General features: G+C 42.9%; 2 protein-coding genes across 8 annotated transcripts in view; one reads left to right on the top strand and one right to left on the bottom strand.

The window, feature by feature from the left end:
- The window catches only part of RFTN1 (raftlin, lipid raft linker 1), a 62,132-nt gene extending 59,620 nt beyond the window's left edge, over positions 1–2,512 (top strand). The window contains exon 6 of the mRNA XM_033212746.1: positions 1,119–2,512. Within this exon, the coding sequence (XP_033068637.1) occupies positions 1,119–1,523 (405 nt within the window). The 3' untranslated portion in view covers positions 1,524–2,512. The remainder of the gene's footprint in view (positions 1–1,118) is intronic.
- Positions 1–18,936, bottom strand: part of OXNAD1 (oxidoreductase NAD binding domain containing 1) — a 58,206-nt gene that overhangs the window by 1,705 nt on the left and 37,565 nt on the right. For 3 of the 7 annotated variants that reach the window (XM_033212740.1, XM_033212744.1, XM_033212745.1), the window contains 3 exons: positions 16,559–16,801; positions 15,681–15,789; positions 12,340–15,021 (listed from right to left, as the gene is read on the bottom strand). In XM_033212740.1, coding sequence (XP_033068631.1) covers positions 14,867–15,021; positions 15,681–15,789; positions 16,559–16,801 — 507 coding nt within the window. In that variant the 3' untranslated portion in view covers positions 12,340–14,866. Of the gene's footprint in view, positions 1–8,810; positions 10,308–10,809; positions 15,022–15,680; positions 15,790–16,558; positions 16,802–18,936 lie in introns of those variants that run through there. The other 4 variants (XR_004437351.1, XM_033212741.1, XM_033212742.1 and 1 more) reach the window with 4 other exon arrangements.

The raw sequence follows: 18,936 nt of genomic DNA, 5'->3' as shown, positions 1-18,936 counted from the left end.
ATATAATATCTAAGATTTAAGTGCCTATTTGGTGAAACCAACACGATGCAGCTGAAGCACACGGCAGTGGCCATGGTGGGAAGTGAAAACGAAAACCTTGTGTGCACTCTAGGCCACCGAGATGAGAAATTCAGATTGAGAAACTTGGCCAGTCAGTGGCGGAGCTGGGGCTTTCTCTCGGGTGGCCTTGCTCCAGAGATTTGGTGAGACCCTGGTTGTTGCCCAACTCTATTACTGACTGCGTGACCTTGGGACTCGGAGCCTCTGATTTCCCTGTCACACCGGGAAATGCTTGGTTGCAGGCTGGGCCCCCTGGGAAGCGGCCTCTGAGATTTGGGGGAAAGAAGTTTTTAGAGGGAGTTACTTTAGGAACACTTGTCGGTACAGGAGCGGGCAGAGGGAGAATTTGGGCTGTGATGCAGTCACAATCCCCCAGGTTGGCTTGGAGCTGGGATGGCGTTTGCGTTGTCCCAAACTGGGATCAGGAAATGAGTTGTTGTATCCCACCTGGGGCAGTCACTGGTTGTAGGTTGCCCTGGTGTGACCTTCTGTGAGGTGGTGGTCAGCGAAGGGCTATCGGGCTAGCTGGGGAGTGGGCCCGCCAGTCCTGTAGGGGGATCTGAGCTGTACAGCACAGTGTCCGCCCCATGTTCTGGGCCCTGCCTTACTCAGGTGACCTAGCGAGAGAATGCCAGCCCCATGGCTGGTAATCCTCAGCCTGCTCAGAATGGAAATGAGTGGCTGCAGCTCTGGTTCTCATTGGGGGCAGACCTCACATCTCCTCTCCATCCTGGCCCTCCAAATGATAGGACTTCAGGAGCCCTTTCCTATGTGGGCCTTTGGTATACAGCCAGTCAAAAGAAATACTCCTCTGCCCCCATAGAACCTGAAATCTACATCTAAAGTACGCATCCTGGAAGGCATGGTGGAGGCTCTGGGGGTGGGTGTGATGTGATTGGGTGTGATTCAAGTTTGGTGCCTGTACTGCTTGGCTGGAGGATGCTGGGAATTTTATGTCTCACTCAGACATGGTGTGGGTATGAATGCAAACAAGGCTTCGGGTGAAGCTCTGGGTTCCCAGAGGCTTGTTATTTATCCCCATTCGCTCTGATTTCTAGTTTCAGTGGCGATTCTCCAGAGAAGAAATGCACAACAGGCAGATGAGGAAATCGAAAGGTAAACTCAGTGCCAGAGACAAACGACAAGCAGAAGAAAATGAGAAGAATTTAGAAGACCAGTCTTCCAAAGCTGGAGACATGGGAAACTGTGTTTCAGGACAGCAGCAGGAGGGTGGAGTCTCCGAGGAGATGAAGGGCCCTGTCCAAGAGGACAAGGGAGAACAGCTGTCCCCTGGTGGCCAGCTGTGTGGGGTGGGTGTGGAGGGCGAGGCTATGCAGAATGGTCCTGCCAGCCACAGCAGGGCCCCAGTGGGGATTTGCACTGGGCACTCCAATCCTGGAGAGGATGCCAGGAATGGGGATGCTGAGGAAATCAGAGAGCTTGGTATGGTTCAAGAAAACTGAGTCTCGGGCAATTTGTGTTAAAACTAGGTGAGTTGCCAAACCCAAGGCATCTTACCAACAGCTGGTTTGGGGGCTGGTTTCCCTGGTGTTGTGTGTTAGCTACCCTTTGGCTTGGCTTGACCTCTCCTTGTGAGCTCACCTGAGCCCTCCCAGGGCCAAGTTCCTGACAGTGTTGGTTTTTGCACATCCACTGGAAAGGTGTCACTAATGACCCAGTGTTAGAATGCAAGAGGTCAGGTTATTTCTTCTAGCCCTCATGACTGGAGGCCCAGTCCTGGCTCCACCACTCCTCCAGCCAGAGGGTCTGGACCATCCAGTGCCTGTCCCACCACAGGGCCTCCAGGGAGCATTCGGGTCAAATCCACGGACACCCTGGGCCACAAACCAAGGCTGCTGTTCATCCCACACCTTGTGGGGCAATGTCCATCCGCTGCAGCGACTTGGTGACTTAACTCCTCCAGGAGCCCTGTCAGCTGCCCTCCTCCACCTAAACCGCTTAGACTCTTCTGCTTTGGCAAATAAAATGACATCGGGGAGGGGAGGTACTCTGCCTCCCAGCTTTTCTCTAAATAGTCCTATAGATACTGGTAATCTGGAAATGAAGAAGTAATTCTGTGTCTGCACCTACTCTTGCAGAATGTTCAAGGAAGTATTCTGTGTTAGTATTAATGCCAAAAAGTTGTTTTTAAAGGTTTTGTACTCAGCACATCATAGGCACACACATTACTTCTGTCATTTCAGGGCGTCGGGACTGGCTGGCACCCTTGTTATGTGCTATTTTAATCAGTGTAACATTGGTCAAGTTGTTACCCATGTATGCTGTGACTATTACGTGTTTATATCGTCCAGAAAGTATTAAGGCTTTACGTAGATGCAACTGGCGAACCCTGGAGAGAGAATGCCGATTGTCTTGACCAAAACCACAGCCTGTCTCTTCTCTTGTTTAGTTACTTACGGCAATAAATCACCTATGAGTTAGTACACGGTGAGGAGTGAGTGTTTATCGCGTCACTATGAAAAATCCTGGCCTAATGTCCAAAGGACTTCAGCCCACACCCCCCATTCACTCTTTGTAAGTTTCTAACTCCTGACAGCATGATGACATGGCGGAGGAAGACAAAGTTCCCATGGAAAGCTGCAGAGCCAGCTACGCTTGCTGTGCTTTCTCGTCATTTGTAGAAAGAGATGGCAAGTGGAACTCAGATGCCACCAGGTAAGTAAGGGGTACAGCCACCTCCCATTTCTGGGATGGTGGCAACAAATACCTTTTTAAAATAAATAAGCAAAAAACCTCACATCAATGTATAACATTATTTCCAAGCTTTTAAGTAAATTATTTAATGCGGCAAGACTTCTCCCTTTGCAAGTTTATTAAAATAAAACACATTTGTAGGCCGGGCGTGGTGGCTCATGCCTGTAATCCCAGCACTTTGGGAGGCCAAGGCGGGCAGATCACCTGAGGTCAGGAGTTCTAGACCAGCCTGGCCAACGTGGTGAAACCCTGTCTCTACTAAAAATACAAAAATTAGCTGGGTGTGGTGGCGCATGCCTGAAATCCCAGCTACTCGGGAGGCTGAGGCAGGAGAATTGCTTGAACCTGGGAGGCAGAGGTTGCAGTAAGCCAAGGTTGCACCACTGCACTCGTCTGGGCGCAGAGCAAGACTCCATCTCAGGGATAAAAAACAAAAACCAAAAAACCACACATTTGTAATATATTTTCATAGAGCACAATTTAAAACCTTTGTACAGCCACATCATAGGTTTTTCTTGACAAACTCCCCCACCTAACCCTCAGAGCTTAAAAAGGTTGAAGGCCCTGTTCAAAGAGAAGACAACTATGTTTTAATGACATTTTCCACAACTAAGTCATTAATATCTATACAGCATTTTGATTTAATAAAAACATTATCTCTTGGCACGTATCTTAAAGCATCATAATTTTAAAAATATATGCTAGTCAGCAATAAGCCAAGACAAAAACACCACTCTCAACTTTGAAAAGCACATGGTTCCAGGCTGGAGGGCCTTACATTGCTCAGCTTTGGGTACCTTTTTCAATTAATTAACTGACATTTATGTTGGCTGTATTTGCTATGGGGAAACAAAGGTGACAATAACTAATTTGAATTCCTCAGGAGAGTCTGGCTCTAGTGTCAGGCTAACAATTCCTAAAGTTCTTGTTTTTTCTCCCTTGCTTCTCTACACCCTGCTGATTCTGGCAAAAATCAGTCTACAGTGGAGGGCGTTAAGTTAGCAGCAGCTTGAAATCACTGAGGAAGCTCTACGAAATCCTGATGCCCGGGGTCCGCCCGCAGAGCTTGTGAATGAATGGTCGGTCGGGGGAGTGGCGTGGGCATCAGGATTTTTAGAAGCTCCCAGAGGATTCTAAGGTGCAGCCAAGGTTGAGTACCACTGGCCACAGGGTCTCTAAGCTGAAACACAACTTGTTCCTTGTGAAATAAAATGCTTTCTACAAGTGGTAAATAATCAAGGCCCTAAGATCCATTCTCAACATCCTGCATGTATATTTCAAGTGGAGGCATTCCTGAAGGAAATGTTAGTCTCCTGTGATTACCAATAGGGTAAAAGGCCATCATTTGCACTGACCAGGTCCCAGGGACACAATAAAAGCCACAAAGACATATAGTGTTTGGCATGAGGAAGCTTGTGCACTTGGCAGTTAAGTCTGTGAGGCTGCAGCTGTCACAGTGGGTTTGCAAGGGAGTCCTGCAAACCCACTGTAATCAGGTGGTTATCAGGTGATTGAAATGAGGCATTCCTGCAATGCTATGGCTGAATCCAGATTCTTTCACTGGGAAGCTGTTTTCAACCATTTCACCTGCAGAGGCTCAGGAGTGCGTAGTGGGTGAAGTTTAGCACCACTGGCAGGGCAACGATGGGAGGAAGAATTCTTATCAAATCTGCTTAAAGCAAGGCAGGTGCATTGCTCTCAAGTGCATACAGCCACAAGGTCAAAATACTGACATATGGAAAGCCTGAGGAAACCTATGTTAATGAAGTAGTAACACTGTTTTGGGCTTGGTGGAGTGGAAAAGCCCAGCTGGGCTTTGGAATCAGACAGAGCTGGTGAGGATGCTAACTAGACCCAGTCTACATGTGTAACCTCCTCGGTTTCTTCACAGCTCTGAGCATCAGTCTCCTCAAGTGTGAAATGGGGTGAAATGGTGCCCACCTCTTTGGATTTCTGTGAGGATTAATAAGATGTGAGTAAAGTGCTTGGTCCACGGTAAGCACTCTGTGGGCAGCAGTTAATCACAATGCTGATAGGTAATCAATGTGTCAGATACTGTTAGTGCTCACCCCATATCCACGGAAGTATATCCTCCACTCTCCAGCTCCTCTTGCGTTTTGGGACCACGAGACTGGTTCTGGCAATGAGACAGGAGCAGGTCTGACAAAAGCTTCAGGGACTCCCAGTCCTTTATCTCCAACGCCCTCGGCACAGTTCAAGATGGACCATGAGGCTGGGTGTGGTGGCTCACGCCTATAGTCCCAGCACTTTGGGAGGCCGAGACAGAAAGATTGCTTGAGTTCAGGAGTTCAAGACCAGCCTGGGCAACATAGCAAAAACTCGCCTCTCCAAAAAAAAAAAAAAAAAATCAGCTGGGTGTGGTGGCACACGTACCAGCTACTTGGAGGCTAAAGTGAGATAATTGCTTGAGCCCAGGAGGTTGAGGCTGCAGCTGTGGTCACACCACTGCACTCCAGCCTGGACAAGAGAACAAGACCCTGTCTCAAAAAAAAATTGGATCTTGACATGGCCATTAAATAAACCTTTGCTAAGGTGAGCCACTGAGATGTTCACATTTATTGGCTACTGAAGCACAGTATATCCCATCTTAAGAGAAATACTGTAATCATATTTGTAAAGTCTTAAATTATTTATCAGTGGTTTATAAGTAACAAAAAGGTAAACATTCATCAAATACCTGTCTGAATTTTTCAGCCCTCCAGGTTGACCATGCTTCACTAGAGCTGCTGATGCTTCCAAAAACATGAGCAGGAGGCATTCTAATTTATTTCTTATGACGCACGTTTTATCAGTACTCTAAACATACTCATCATGGCCCTCTCTAAACCACAACATCTTTCAGGAATAGCTCTCAGGTGTACACAGTGCTTATTAGTAGGAATATGTTGACACAAAACTCACGACTCATGCAACCCACTGTAGCTGAGCTCCTAGCTGGCACAGGGGCACTGTGCTGCAGGGAGCACACAGTCTGGGCTCTGTCCTGCTAGGGTTCACAGCAGCCTAAGACTGAAGATCCAGTCCTGAAAGGACTGGCAAGATGGGGGAAGGGTGAGGATGACTGGTGTGTGTGGCCAGAAGCTCGGTATTGACTCCCAGTTGTTGCCACAGGTCTTGTTTCCAAGAGCCCTGCCGGAAGTGCTAGAGGCCAACTGCGTGAGTACTGCAGGGTGGGCCTCTGGTGATGAGTGCTCTGCCTGCACTATGACCAGCCAAAGCCACTGATGCAGCTTCCCAGGAGAGGCTGGGTTTCCTGTACCTGGCTCCTAGAGTTTTGAACAGAGAAGTGTGTGGACATGAGATCTAAGGAAAAGACCCAACGAGCCTTTGGCTGGGTTTCTGAGGTAGCTGCTGCCAGAGAAGGAAGCAAAGTGATGTTCACCACAGGTTCCTGTTGATAACAATCGTTTCAGTGGCCAGACTAAGAAAACGAACCCTGGCTGCAGACAACTGGCTCTCTGAACCTGGCTGGTGCTTGCTTCCCCAGCCCTTGCAAAACAGCGGCATGTCCCTCCAGCAGAGGAAGCCAGGCTACAGGAGAGACCTGTGCATTTATGTGGGCATGAGGGGATCACATGATTTGTTACACAGATACACATTTTAAAACTCCTACACAGCTGTGCTAGGTGCTGAGAAGACGGCAATGCAGAAGGGCCTCGTGAACCATGGTAAGGATTCTGGTCCTTGTTATAAGGGTTAATAGGAGGCCACTGATCAGTTTTAAGCAGGGAAATGACATCAAATTTGCATTTTTTAAAAACATCTTTCTGGCTGCTGAATGAGGAAAATGCAGGGGTCCCAAAGATGGTGCAGAGGCCAGCACTTTAGTCCAGGTGGGGGCTGCTGGCTTGCATCTTAGCAAAGGGGACAGATTTCAGAGTTACTCAGAAGCAAAACTGACTGGATTTTGCAAATGACTGGGGAATGAGGGAGGTATGCAAGCTACCAACCATGTCCTTATCAAAGGCATTTCCTCAAAGTAATAAATACTCCAGTGATATTGCCTGGAACTTTTCCAGAACCTCTTGCATGGATTAGTTTTCAGAGTTTGACACATTCAACATCAGACAAAGTCACTAAAAGTGAAGTTTTTATACCTTTCTTAAGACCCAAAGAGACCAGGCGCAGGGGCTCACGCCTGTAATCCCAGCACTTTGGGAGGCCAAGGTAGGAGGATCACAAGGTCAAGAGTTCAAGACCAGCCTGGCCAACATGGTGAAACCCCATCTCTACTAAGAATACAAAAATTAGATGTGGTGGCACGTACCTGTAATCCCAGCCACTTGGGACACTGAGGCAGGAGAATCACTTGAACCCGGGAGGTGGAAGTTGCAGTGAGCCGAGATCATGCCACTGCACTCCAGCCTGGGTGACAGAACAAGACCCCATCTCAAAAAAATACATAATAATAATTTTTAAAAAGACCCAAAGAACTACGTCTTTTTGGGAGTGAGAGAGGAAGGGAGTTGTGTGGCAACGGAAAGCAGCAGCTGTTGGGGAGGTGCCATGGTATGCACGTGGGAGTACAAAGGGAACCATCTGTTTTGGGTCTGATGAGCAGAGTAGGAATTCTGCCCCCCAATTTTTTTTTTTTTTTTCCCGACACTGATTTTCACTCTTGTTGCCCAGGCTGGAGTGCAATGGCATGATCTCAGCTCACTGCAACCTCCACCTCCCAGGTTCAAGCGATTCTCCTGCCTCAGCCTCCCACATAGCTGGGATTACAGGCATGCGCCACCACACCCGGCTAATTTTTGTATTATTAGTAAAGACAAGGTTTCTTTATGTTGGTCAGGCTGGTCTCAAACTCCCAACTTCAGGTGATCTGCCCACCGCAGCCTCCCAAAGTGCTGAGATTACAGGCGTGAGCCCCTGCGCCCAGCCCCAAATGATTTCTAATGGTAATGCTAGCAATTCCAGCAAAGCCCTGAGCCGCGATACTCATTCATCCAGAGCGTTTTAAAACATGATCCCATGTTGCTGACTGGCAGTAAAACTTACACTTGTGTATTTAAATGTGTTGCTCACTAGTCATTAAGTTCGATTTGGATTTGGATTTTTCTGTGGCCTCTAAATAATATAAAGGCTTAAAGATAGTAAGAAATACATTTCACTTATTAGGGTGAGCATTAAAATGCTTCCTATAATGGACCTCTGATTTCATGAACCTTCAGTCCTGGGTACCTCCTATCTTATTGATTGTTCAATGAAAAAAAACAAGAGAATCACAAGAACAACTAGCAAACTTACCAGTTTCTCGATCCACAAAATGCCTAATAACTGTCTAAAACACTTCCTTTTTATGAACCCGGGGAACTATCAATCCAGTCCCTGTCTCAGTCAAGTACACCTTAAGCCCCAATGGGCAAATGTCAGTTTTATTTCTTACTAATGGTAATTCCACTATTTCTCTTGAGCCCTGACTCCAGAATTTAATCAGCAGTATAGTCCAAAAGCCCTCTGTATCAAACCAAACTTTTCCCTTGCTTCAGTACAAGACAATGTCTTCTTATTCTGTCAACCCCAGAGATACAAACAATAGTCATTCCAAGAATCAATAAAATATTTGAAGACAGTTAAGATACTCCTTAGACAATCTCTCGGTATAGTCAACCTTGATCTCTAAGGCCCATTTTTCTATCATGAAATTACAGAAAGAAATTTTAAATTGCATAGGCCTACCGACAGCGACAGATAAGGAAAGCAGGTTTCAGAGAGAGGTGGAATGAGTCACACAGGAAACAAGTTGTAGAATGGACATGATTTAGGTCTCTTGAAGCCTGGTGCCATGTTCCTCCCACCACCCCACACAGTCAACCAATCTGCCTCATTTTTTGTTTCTTTTCTCTGGGCTCCTATAGTTTCTAAGACAGGCCTAATTGGAGTTTTACTCTATAGAAGTATCAGAAGAAAATATATCCATAAAAGCTGAAGGAGAAGACCAACATATATGATGATATATAATTTTAAAACTCTGTTGTAAGTTACATCAAACAGAATTCAGGAACTGGTAACAGACTGGAAAAAATATATATATTTGTAATACACATAACAAAGGATTAGCATTCATTCTGTTTTTATAAAGCGTTATAAATCAGTAAGATATCAAAATGGATATACAACAGAAATATACCATTCTGAAAAGAAGAAATAAGGATGGCTAAAATACCTTAGGGAAAAAAATGCTATGGAGCAATCAGAAAATGGTTTAAAAAATCACTTTTCATCTAACTGATTAGGGGAAAAAGTACTTAAGTATGAGACTGAGGGTACCTAATGTTGGCCAGAAATGGGCACTTTCATACCCTGTTAGAATATAAACTGATTAGGCATTTATAAGGTAACTTGGCAATACTAGTCAATTTTTTATTCAGAAATGGCACTTCTAGTAATTCTACAGGAGTATGTGCATAAAAATTATACAAACAGGTTTACTGCAATATTGCTTGTAATGGCCAAAAACTCCAAACAATTTAAATGTCCATCATGGAGATATGGTTAAGTATATTATGGTATATACCAAAAATTTGAAGTGTGTTAAAAGAATGAGATACATAGTTGTATATGCACACATAGTTGTATATGTATACAAGGTTAATATACCATAAAATCTCTAAAAGGATACCCAGCAAGTTTTTTATACAGAGGTTCCTTCTAGGCGAGAGAATAGGACAGAGGAGAAGAGAACTTCAGCATTTTAATCTGTATAGTTTTATTTAATATTTGTGGTCACATTTATTAGGTAATTAATAAAAAATTATTTAACAATTTTTGGTCATATTTATTAGGTAATTTTTAAAAAGGAAGAGACAAAATCTTGTTAAGCTCAAATATAGCAAAATAGGACATGGGGATGAGCTGGAAGGGGCCAGGTTAGGCTGATCAGCTCATGCAGGTTTTAAGAATTCAGAACAGAGCAGATGAAGATGGCTGCTCAACAACTATAAAAGTTTGGATTCCTGGGCACAAAACATTTTAAAATGCATGCCTTAATTTTATGGCACATTAGGAGGTATCTACATGTCATCACCACACTGCTAGCTTATTGTATGTCAAGAAAGAATAATATTAAAGGCCAGACATCTTGCTGTTTAAGATGAGAACAGTATACTTCTTTTGAGTTTTAAAATAAAATGAAATAACAGCTCTCAGGTTAAATTATCAGATCATCTGCAATAACCAGGAATGGAGGAAATTGCCGTTTTCCGCCCTTGGATCATTTGACAAGCACTGCAAGCACGCATGTGTCTGTGCTGTGAGTCCAGTATAACAATCCTCCTACCCCCCAGAGCATAGGTGCAGCCTTTCCCACTCCCCTACCCCTGGGCCCCTAGGATCCATCATTCCAGTGACTCACCCAGTCATCCATTTGCAATAGTTTCTCTTTCAAACAATGATAGATGCAAAAAAACATTTTCCCCCAGAGCATTTCCACTTTCAATTTTGTCGAAATGTTTTCAATGTGTAACTCAGTTATTTCCAGAAGACACCTTCCATCACTCTTAGACTCACTAAAAAAAAAAAATAAGTGGTTTCCCAAAGTATTTAACTTGCTCCTAAGATAACCTTTGTCTTATACTTTCCTATCTTCAATGTCTAGCTCAGTGACTGCACATAGCAAATGCTCAATAAATGACAGTTAATACATCATCCTCTAGAAAAAGGTGTCACTTCCCTAACTGAGTCCCACTGAATGATTCTGTCATGGTTTTTCATATAATCAGGCTGTTATTTCACTCATCTTGAAAAAAAACAAAAAAACAAAAACTGTGCTTTAGTTAATAGTACTGTACCAACTAAGCTGTACTGTTCATTTCCTAGTTTTGATAAATATACCACAGCTGCGTTAAACATTTGGGGAAGCTGGAAGAAGGATACAGAGGAACCCTGTCTTTGCAACTCTTCTGTAAATCTAAAATTACTTCAAAACAAAAAGTTTAAAAAGTAAAACAACCCAATGAGTACAATAAATGTTCTCTTGACCCCACTTCCCTTTCCAGCTACCATTCCATCTTTTTCTTCTCTTTAAGAATTTATCTATATTCATTATAATTGATTTCCTCTGAATTGCTCCTAAACCTATTTCACTGTTTTCACTCCCACCATCCATCTTATCAAGATCACCAATGACCATCCAGTTGCCAAATCAATGGCCACTCAATGATCACTCATCAGACCTCATCTTTCCTGTCCTATCAGCAGCATGACACAGCTAGCCAATCCATCCTCTATGAAACACTTTCTTCATGAGGCTTCTTAACACCACACTCATCTCCTTTTCCTCCTACCTGTTTATTAGAGAACTTTTTGCACATGTTAAGAGCCCCAAACCTCATCCACCACGACTAAATGTGAACCACTGACGCAACAGGGACGACCTAAAACAAGCTGAACATCAACAAATTGACTGTAATGGACGAAAACAATAAAAAGCCATGAGTTCATAATCATAACTTTAAATAATCTCACTGGTCGTCTAAAGGTTGCTAAGGCACCAACACATAGTATGCTAACTGCTAAATGAAAGGAAATAAATCAAGCATCAATCCTGCCTTTTCTTTACAGACTCATTTCAGGGGAATCAAAGCTGATGAGGGAAAGTTCTATATGGAGCAATCACAGACAATATATGCAGGAAGAATAAGAGAAATGGATAATTAACCCTTAATGAAAAAATAGCTATTGGCAATGATCAATGGCTGCTACAACAATTAGGTGAAAGTTTGATGAAGACCATTACATTGGATGATTCAGGCTGACAAATGCTGAAACCACTGATCCATCTTAACAGCATTAAAAGTGGGACGTGTGATGCCATAGGAAGCACACCACTTTATAATGTAGGCTTGCAAAAAAATCTTGAATCTGAATATAAACAAGTTCTAGATATAATTATCAGTTTACATGAAATACAGAGGAGAGAGGATCAAGCAACACCCTGAGGATACAGCAGGCCAGGTTCAAAATGTGGGAAAGCCTAGAGAACAAATAAGGCAGTTTCTTTAACAAATGAATCATGAGGAAAAAAAGTGTCCATGTATATGTGTAGGAGTGTAAGGAGTGTGCCATTAATTAAAATAAACGTAAAAGACATTAACCGAATGCAATATTCGGACCTTTGAGGCCATGAGGAAACAACCCAGAAGGGTCTTCGAGGGTATTAAGGAATCATTGTCACTTGTGTTAGGTATGATGATAGCATTGTGGTTGTGCTGAGGTGATGTATCTGTTAGAAATACATACTGAAGAATTTACAGGTGACACGATATAATTTCTAGGCTTTGCTTGAAAATACACCAGCTTCAGAACACCCCCACAAAGAAGCTGAGCGCTGACAAAAACAGAATGCTGCTAGTCATGGAAGCCGGGTGATGGATGCACGAGAAGTCATTTTACTATCTCTACTTTGTCGTATGTTTGAAAAACTATAAATAAAATTTGAGAAAGATACAAAGATCAGATTAACCTAGTCTCTTGAGTAGGCTGTGAAAGGGTCTCACATCAAAAGAAGAAACATTTTTTCAAACTCATAGAGCCAGAGGATCCTTACGAAGTCACTTTAATCCAGCTCATCAACTCTGAGCAGGCCCTTTCACCCATGAAACAAATATTGATGAAGTACCTATTTTGTGCCTGGCACAGCAATAAACAAGACAGATGCACACTCACATGAAGGTTTCAAGTTAGACCACATCTAAGGCATCTAGCCTCTTGAAATTCTTTCTGAATAGGACAAGGAATAGCAAATTAATAATGACAATACACTCATGCAGTGTTTTGCTAAGCACTTTACATGTACGATCACCTTCAATCCCCGTACAGCCCTATCAGGTAGTAGGTAGGTAGCAGTACCATCTCCCTTTTACATGTAGTTTTAAGTGTGTAATTTTAAATGAGGCATACAGCAGTTAAGTGACTTGCTCAAGGTCATCTACCTAGTAAGTAGTATAGGTGAGATCTGAACCTAGGCAATCTGGCTCAAGGGCTTTCGAGCCTATACTCTGAGCCACTGCACTATGACTTCCAAGTCACTCTGGCTGAAGTTAGCTCAATTTAAGTACCAAAAAGATCAGGACAGGCCTGGCAGACAAGAGCAAGAGGACATTCTCCGCCAGACCAGAAAATGCTGTTCAGTGCTTAGCACCAAAATGACAGCACTGAAAGGATGAACACTCCAGGCAAAGGCTCATCTCAGCAATTCTGCCAATACTGAGTCAGCAATAGGGTGGCAGGCAGAGCTGGGATCTCCAGGACAGGTGACCCTTGCTCTCTGACAATAGCAGGCACACAGCCAGCATGGTGCTGGTCAAACAGAGGCAGCAGGCAACACCTCCCAATCCTCCCATTCCATGCTGCACTGGAGATGCTCACCTTGCACCTCTACTCCTGACGCAGAGAGGCCTGGGTTACGTACTTTCCCCATACCTTTAGGTGTCCTCCCCCGCCGACTGCCTTCACCAGTTGTTAGAAGTGCCCCTTGATAATCCCACGTCCTCGCACCTCATCATGCTCCTATGTCCTCAGCCTGGGCACTTTGGGGCCAACTGATAAGTCAGGGCTCCTTGTAGTGGCCCAGAGCTTCACATATTTCCTTCACCTCTGAGGTACTGATGACCATTTCCTTGAATGGATTATGATATTCCCATCAGGTCAAAGGCTCCTCCCTCCCCAAATTCAAATCTGGGATCAAAATGGTTGACAAATGATCTCTGCTTAAAACCTGACAAAACTCAAAACTGGGCAGAAGCTAGAGTCATCTTCAGGTCCCATGAATCATGTGAGTTCAAGCCCAGAAGTCCCTGGGAGGCCTCCAATAACAAAGATAAGAAAGGGTAACCTGTCTTCTCTCATCAGCTCCAGAACAGAATCTCAACTGGAGCTCCTAGGTCTCCAGCACTCATCTGTCCTTCTTCCCAGGCTCCCTTCACCCTCCTGTGATCTCTATGCAGGCAACCGTGGGCCCAGGACTACTTGTCATAAAAGGAATGGCCTGGCCTCAGTCAGGACTTCTTTTGGATTTTTAAAAATCTAAACAAAGAACTACAATCTGCTTTCTAGCAGTTTCATCAGAGCAGCTTTGGGATGAGGCTCCACCATTCTCTGTATCCACTCTAGGGGACTGCCTCCCAATCTCAGACTTAGCAAGGAGTTAAAACATCAGTTGCTTTCTTTCAGTCATTTCAACAACTATATGTTAAGGAGCTGCTGGTGCCAAGAACAACTCTGGCAAAAGAGTGAAATAAAAGTAAAAAAGCAGGATTTAGAAACAGCTCTCTACCCCTAATCAATGCTAAGTACATTTCCATAGCCAGCCAGCCCAGGTACTGAAGGCAGATTCAACATGGAACAACCACCAACATGGATTCAACCACCAATGCCTTTGTCCCAAGCAAGAAGCTGCCTCCTACAGCATTAAGGCAGACAGCCAAGACACAGAAAGGGTTTCATTTAAGAAGAAACTAACAATTAGGATACACACTTACTATATTCATTAACAAAAAAGCAAATATGCTGGATATTTAACTCCCTAAAGCAGTTTTCCTAACAATTTTCCATGTCCAATCTTAACTTTGATGTACCAAATAAGACTGTAAGCCATAGTACAGTAAACAAAGGCATTAAAAAGAATTTTCAAAGTAAAATAAGATTGTACTTAAATTATAATTTTATTAAACATAAGATATATAGATGGTTGTCAAATAATTTAAAGCTAGCCCACATTTTACACTCAAAATCACATGTTCCTATGATTAGACATAAGTATATATATATATTTTTTGTCTAAAGACAAAAGAAAAATCTGTATTGACCAATCATGGTACATCATGAGATAATTAAATCGTTGTTAATAAAAGAAAATCAGTGTAGTAAAAAACAGTTTGATCACTGAGGTCTTTGCAAAAAGTTTATCATTTAAGTCTGCCAGCTGGCTTTTATCCAGCTGGTCAATACGTTTACAGCCTTAAAAAATAAGACAACTCAAGTAGAGATAAAAAAAATTAATCACGCCACAAAGGACAGGAGATCTCCTGAGTAGATCTCACCTCTTTATCTTTTCTGTGTCTGCCTCCTACCACCACTTCTCAAAGCAAATATGTTCTTTGGATACATGGTGGTTTTCCAGTTGCTTGGAGAAAAAGTCTGTCATTGGAGGTGGGCCACAAATATAGAACAAAGTCTCTTTTGAAATATGATCTCTTATCTCCTTCTCCGTTATTCTTCCTTCTACCAAAAACCAGAATAAACACCAAATTAAGCCAGACATGGTTGTATCAGCAAATGAGAAAGGACTAACCACAATTCAGCTACAGTGTTTATTTGCAAGCTCAGTGAGTCTAGTCTTAAGACATTCATAGGACGGCTCCTGTTGGCCTCTGGGGCCAGACCCAAGCAGAGTGCATCTCCAGGCTTCCTAAACCTAAGCAAGCAAAGTGGGACGCTCATCGTAACGCACTCTGCAGAAAGGGCCAGCTAGCTTACTGGTGGTCTTTGATGGAGATACAAACTGCCTTCAGCAAAGGAAGTAACTGTTTTATAAAAATCCTTTCAGAGGAAATTATGAGTTGTTTAAATGACCATTAATGGCAAATGGAATCAATTCAGCCAAATCTGGAATATAAATTATTTGTAAGTATACTACAGTGATGATGCAAAGGCCCCTTAAAAAGTGTGAAAAGTACACTTTTAACATAGGCAATAGGAAACCTGTATATAATGAGTAAATCCAACTAAATATCTATTTTTCCATGAGGAATCACCCCAATTCCCCAGATAGTGACATTCCCAGCCAGCAACTTCCAACAATAAAGCATCTACGCCCAACCAACTGGTGTGTCCATCAAATAACTGCATGGAGACAGTCAAAATATCTTTAGGGGACTCACCCGTGATGTACGGCTTGAGTTCTGCACTGATTTGTGTAGTCTGTTTTGTAACATGCAAACTGCATGCAATCTTCTCAGGAAATTCATTTACTAAATCAAGGATATTTTTCTGGAATGTCAAACATATTTGGTCACACTACAATTTTTAAAAATCAAAACAGATGTGCACAACCACTGACGCTGAACCTCGACTCCCATTCTGCACACGTCTGCTGCTCTTGCTCTCTACTTAGAGAGATATTGTGTGCAGCCTAGCAGGCCAGAGCATTCAGACTACAGAGGGCTATTTGGCTTTAATTGAAATCTGAATATGCTAACAAGCATATTACCAACTCTCCGGGAGTTTTTTCTTTTTCCTTTTTCTCAAGCATTGGCAATTAAGCAGCAGTTTCACTGACCACAGTTGTGTCTTTAACTGTTTCTGTTCTTTTGTTCATTCCTGCAGCTGCAAAGCAATCCCCAGTGAAAGCTTTCTTCATCAAATGCACTTAGTTTAAACAGATGCAACTGACAGGGGTTTCATTTACCCAGCTGGGTCCAAACTGCCTAAGTCTTACCTACCCCTGTGATACACCAGTACACTGTAGGTCTCTTGACTGGAATCTCAGGACCCTTGTGACTTTTCTGTTCATCTAACCTCCAGATTCCATCCCATCAAAACCTACCCTTTCCTGTCACTTAACTGGTGGCCCGCTCAACATTAGCAGTTTTACTTGTCTTGGGTAAGATGTGTTGGTTAGTTCTCATTTGAGCATGATTAAACCTTGCCAAGCCTTTTGTTTGAACCTCTGCAGAGAAAACAGAACCTAGAGAAAAAACTTTGATGAACAATTAATACCACTACACAAGTTTGCTTACACAAGCTATATCTCCTTTACCTTAAACAGGAGTTCGCTGGTATTTTTTGCACTGTAGAATAGTTGTATTGTTCCTATCTCATATCCACTTCTTTTGTTTGCCTGCTCTCTGAGGAGATCTGCTGCGTGCCGCAGGATGGAAAGCAGAGGGTTAATTCCAACTCCTCCTGCAATCAACACGAGGTTTCTAGAGGCATCCGCAGGCTGAGGGTCAAAGAAGAACTCTCCACCCACTCTCACAGCCACTTCTGAGTCAAGTGTACACTAAGGCAGGAAAGAAAAGATCTTTTAGTCTTTTGTAGCACAGGTCTTAAACCAAAGGTTCTACTTTAATAAAACTGGGTCTATCTCCCGTATTATCAGTGTTTAGGACTATTTTTATAGCTTGCTCCCAATTTTCCCGAGGCCCTGTGAATTAATTCCACTTGCTCATTTTATAGGCCACAGGCTAATCCACCTTCATAATCCATAATGAACAGCCATTCCAACACTGAGAAAAGGAGATGTGCTTCAGTGATTTTACCATTTGTTAACTTCTTAGGCGAGGAACTGGACTGAGGAAAGAGGCAATGGACTCAAAGGCAGGGGACAGCTCTGAAGCACGGGTCTCCTTTATCTGAGTTGTGTTTCTGTGTTCTAACCAAAGCTGAGAAACAGGATGTGGCAAATGTCACTAGACTGTCTACCCTGGGTTCATCAAGGCTGAAAAGTGTAAGTACTGGTGCTCCCTCTTGATCCTCAGTAAGGCAAAGCCAGACCAGCTCTTCAGGCTTAGACCAGCCCTGCAATACTGTTCAGTGCTGTTCCCTTCTCCCTAGAGAAACAAGAACAGGCAGCCAGAGGCTTCGTACCAGGGAGTATCACATAGACCTATCTAGATAAAGCACCTACTATTTGGTGAGGTCACTTATGCCTATAATACCATCAGAGTTGAATGTACTGTTTTTCTCAGTGGGGATGCTACTGCTTCTGATGAACGTGTTTGGGAAACTTGTGATGACATTTTTTATTGTCACAATGATTTGGGGAATCCAACTGGCATTTAGAGGGCAGGGCCAGAGACGCTAGAGATCCTACAAAATTCATGGTTTCCCAGAGCTGGCTCCTACTAAGCTGGTGGTCAATTCTACAGGAATTTTGTAAGAAAGTTTCTACTGGTAGTTTGAAATCAGCCATTGTAGGAGTTCTTACAGCACAGAAATCAGCAAATGATAAAACTCAGATAAATTCAGATAGGTGGTTTGCCAGCACACCATTATCTACAATGCACAAGACTGTCCTGCACAATGACTTGTGAATGGCCCAAAAGATGTTCTTATAGGTGAAAACTGGTTTATAATGATCTAAGACTAGACCCTAGCTCATTTTACAAATAAACTCAGTAGCCACAATGTAGATTGCACTTTGTTGTGTTCAGAACTTGACCAAGCATGTTCAATGTTCTGGAAAATCACATTCCAGTTAGTGACATGTGTCACCCACACAACACATCTTTATCATCTGCATCTGTAGACAGTGTATTCATGGTGATTCTATGTTTAGGAATGGCATCTGATTACTTCATTCTATCTTCAAGTTAGATCTGCCTAACCATTTGTATTTTAAAATACATATTCTTTGATTATGGATCACTTTTGTTTATTTCTCCTTTGTATTATAGTTAGAGGATTATGTTATTTAAAAAAACTATGGGTACATTACATTAACTATGATTTTCATTTCAGGACAGTTCTAGCAAGGGGCATTGGATCTGACAGAGTTGGTAACCCCTTGTGTGGAAAAAAACCACTGATCTAGGAGTCAAAAGACTGAATTTTAATCATGGCCCCTGTGAAATCCAGCAAGTCCCTTAAATTCTGAGCCTCTGCCGCCACTCCCGAAAAACGGGTGCCAGCACCTGCACTGCCCATCACAGGGTTGGTCTGAACATGGACTGACTCACAGTAGGGGGAACTCGCTAGTATCCGGCTCTAAGAAGGAATTTTGGTCGTTGCAGCTGTCACAAAAGAAATAGTGCTGGCGATACCAGCTTCCTGCTTCTCTGTCACTAAAAAACAGATTCCAGGAATAAAGAAACTTATATTAAGAGTGTAGATTTCTCCCATTACATGTTCCTGGCATAAATCAACTAAATGAATGCCCTCCTAAGAAGTAATAACACATCACATGCTTTTTGAGAACCAAACCCTTAGCATTCACAGCTTGGCACCTTGCATGTCAGGTGAGCAGTAAGTACTTCTGGACATGAATTTCATTTGGGCTCTGCAAGTTAAAGATGAGTTAAATTTAGAGAATATCTAAGAAAAACGAAAATTATTTGAATTCACAAAAACGTCTTTTTTGGTAAAGAACTGTTAAATGAATGGATACCCTTTCTCTCGGGGAAAAATGTCTGAACT

The sequence above is a fragment of the Trachypithecus francoisi genome, unplaced genomic scaffold (assembly GCF_009764315.1).
Source record: "Trachypithecus francoisi isolate TF-2019V2 unplaced genomic scaffold, Tfra_2.0 Lachesis_group0, whole genome shotgun sequence".
Lineage (NCBI taxonomy): Eukaryota > Metazoa > Chordata > Mammalia > Primates > Cercopithecidae > Trachypithecus > Trachypithecus francoisi.
The sequence above is the reverse complement of the archived record's forward strand: the minus strand, read 5'-3'. Positions and strand labels throughout refer to the sequence as shown.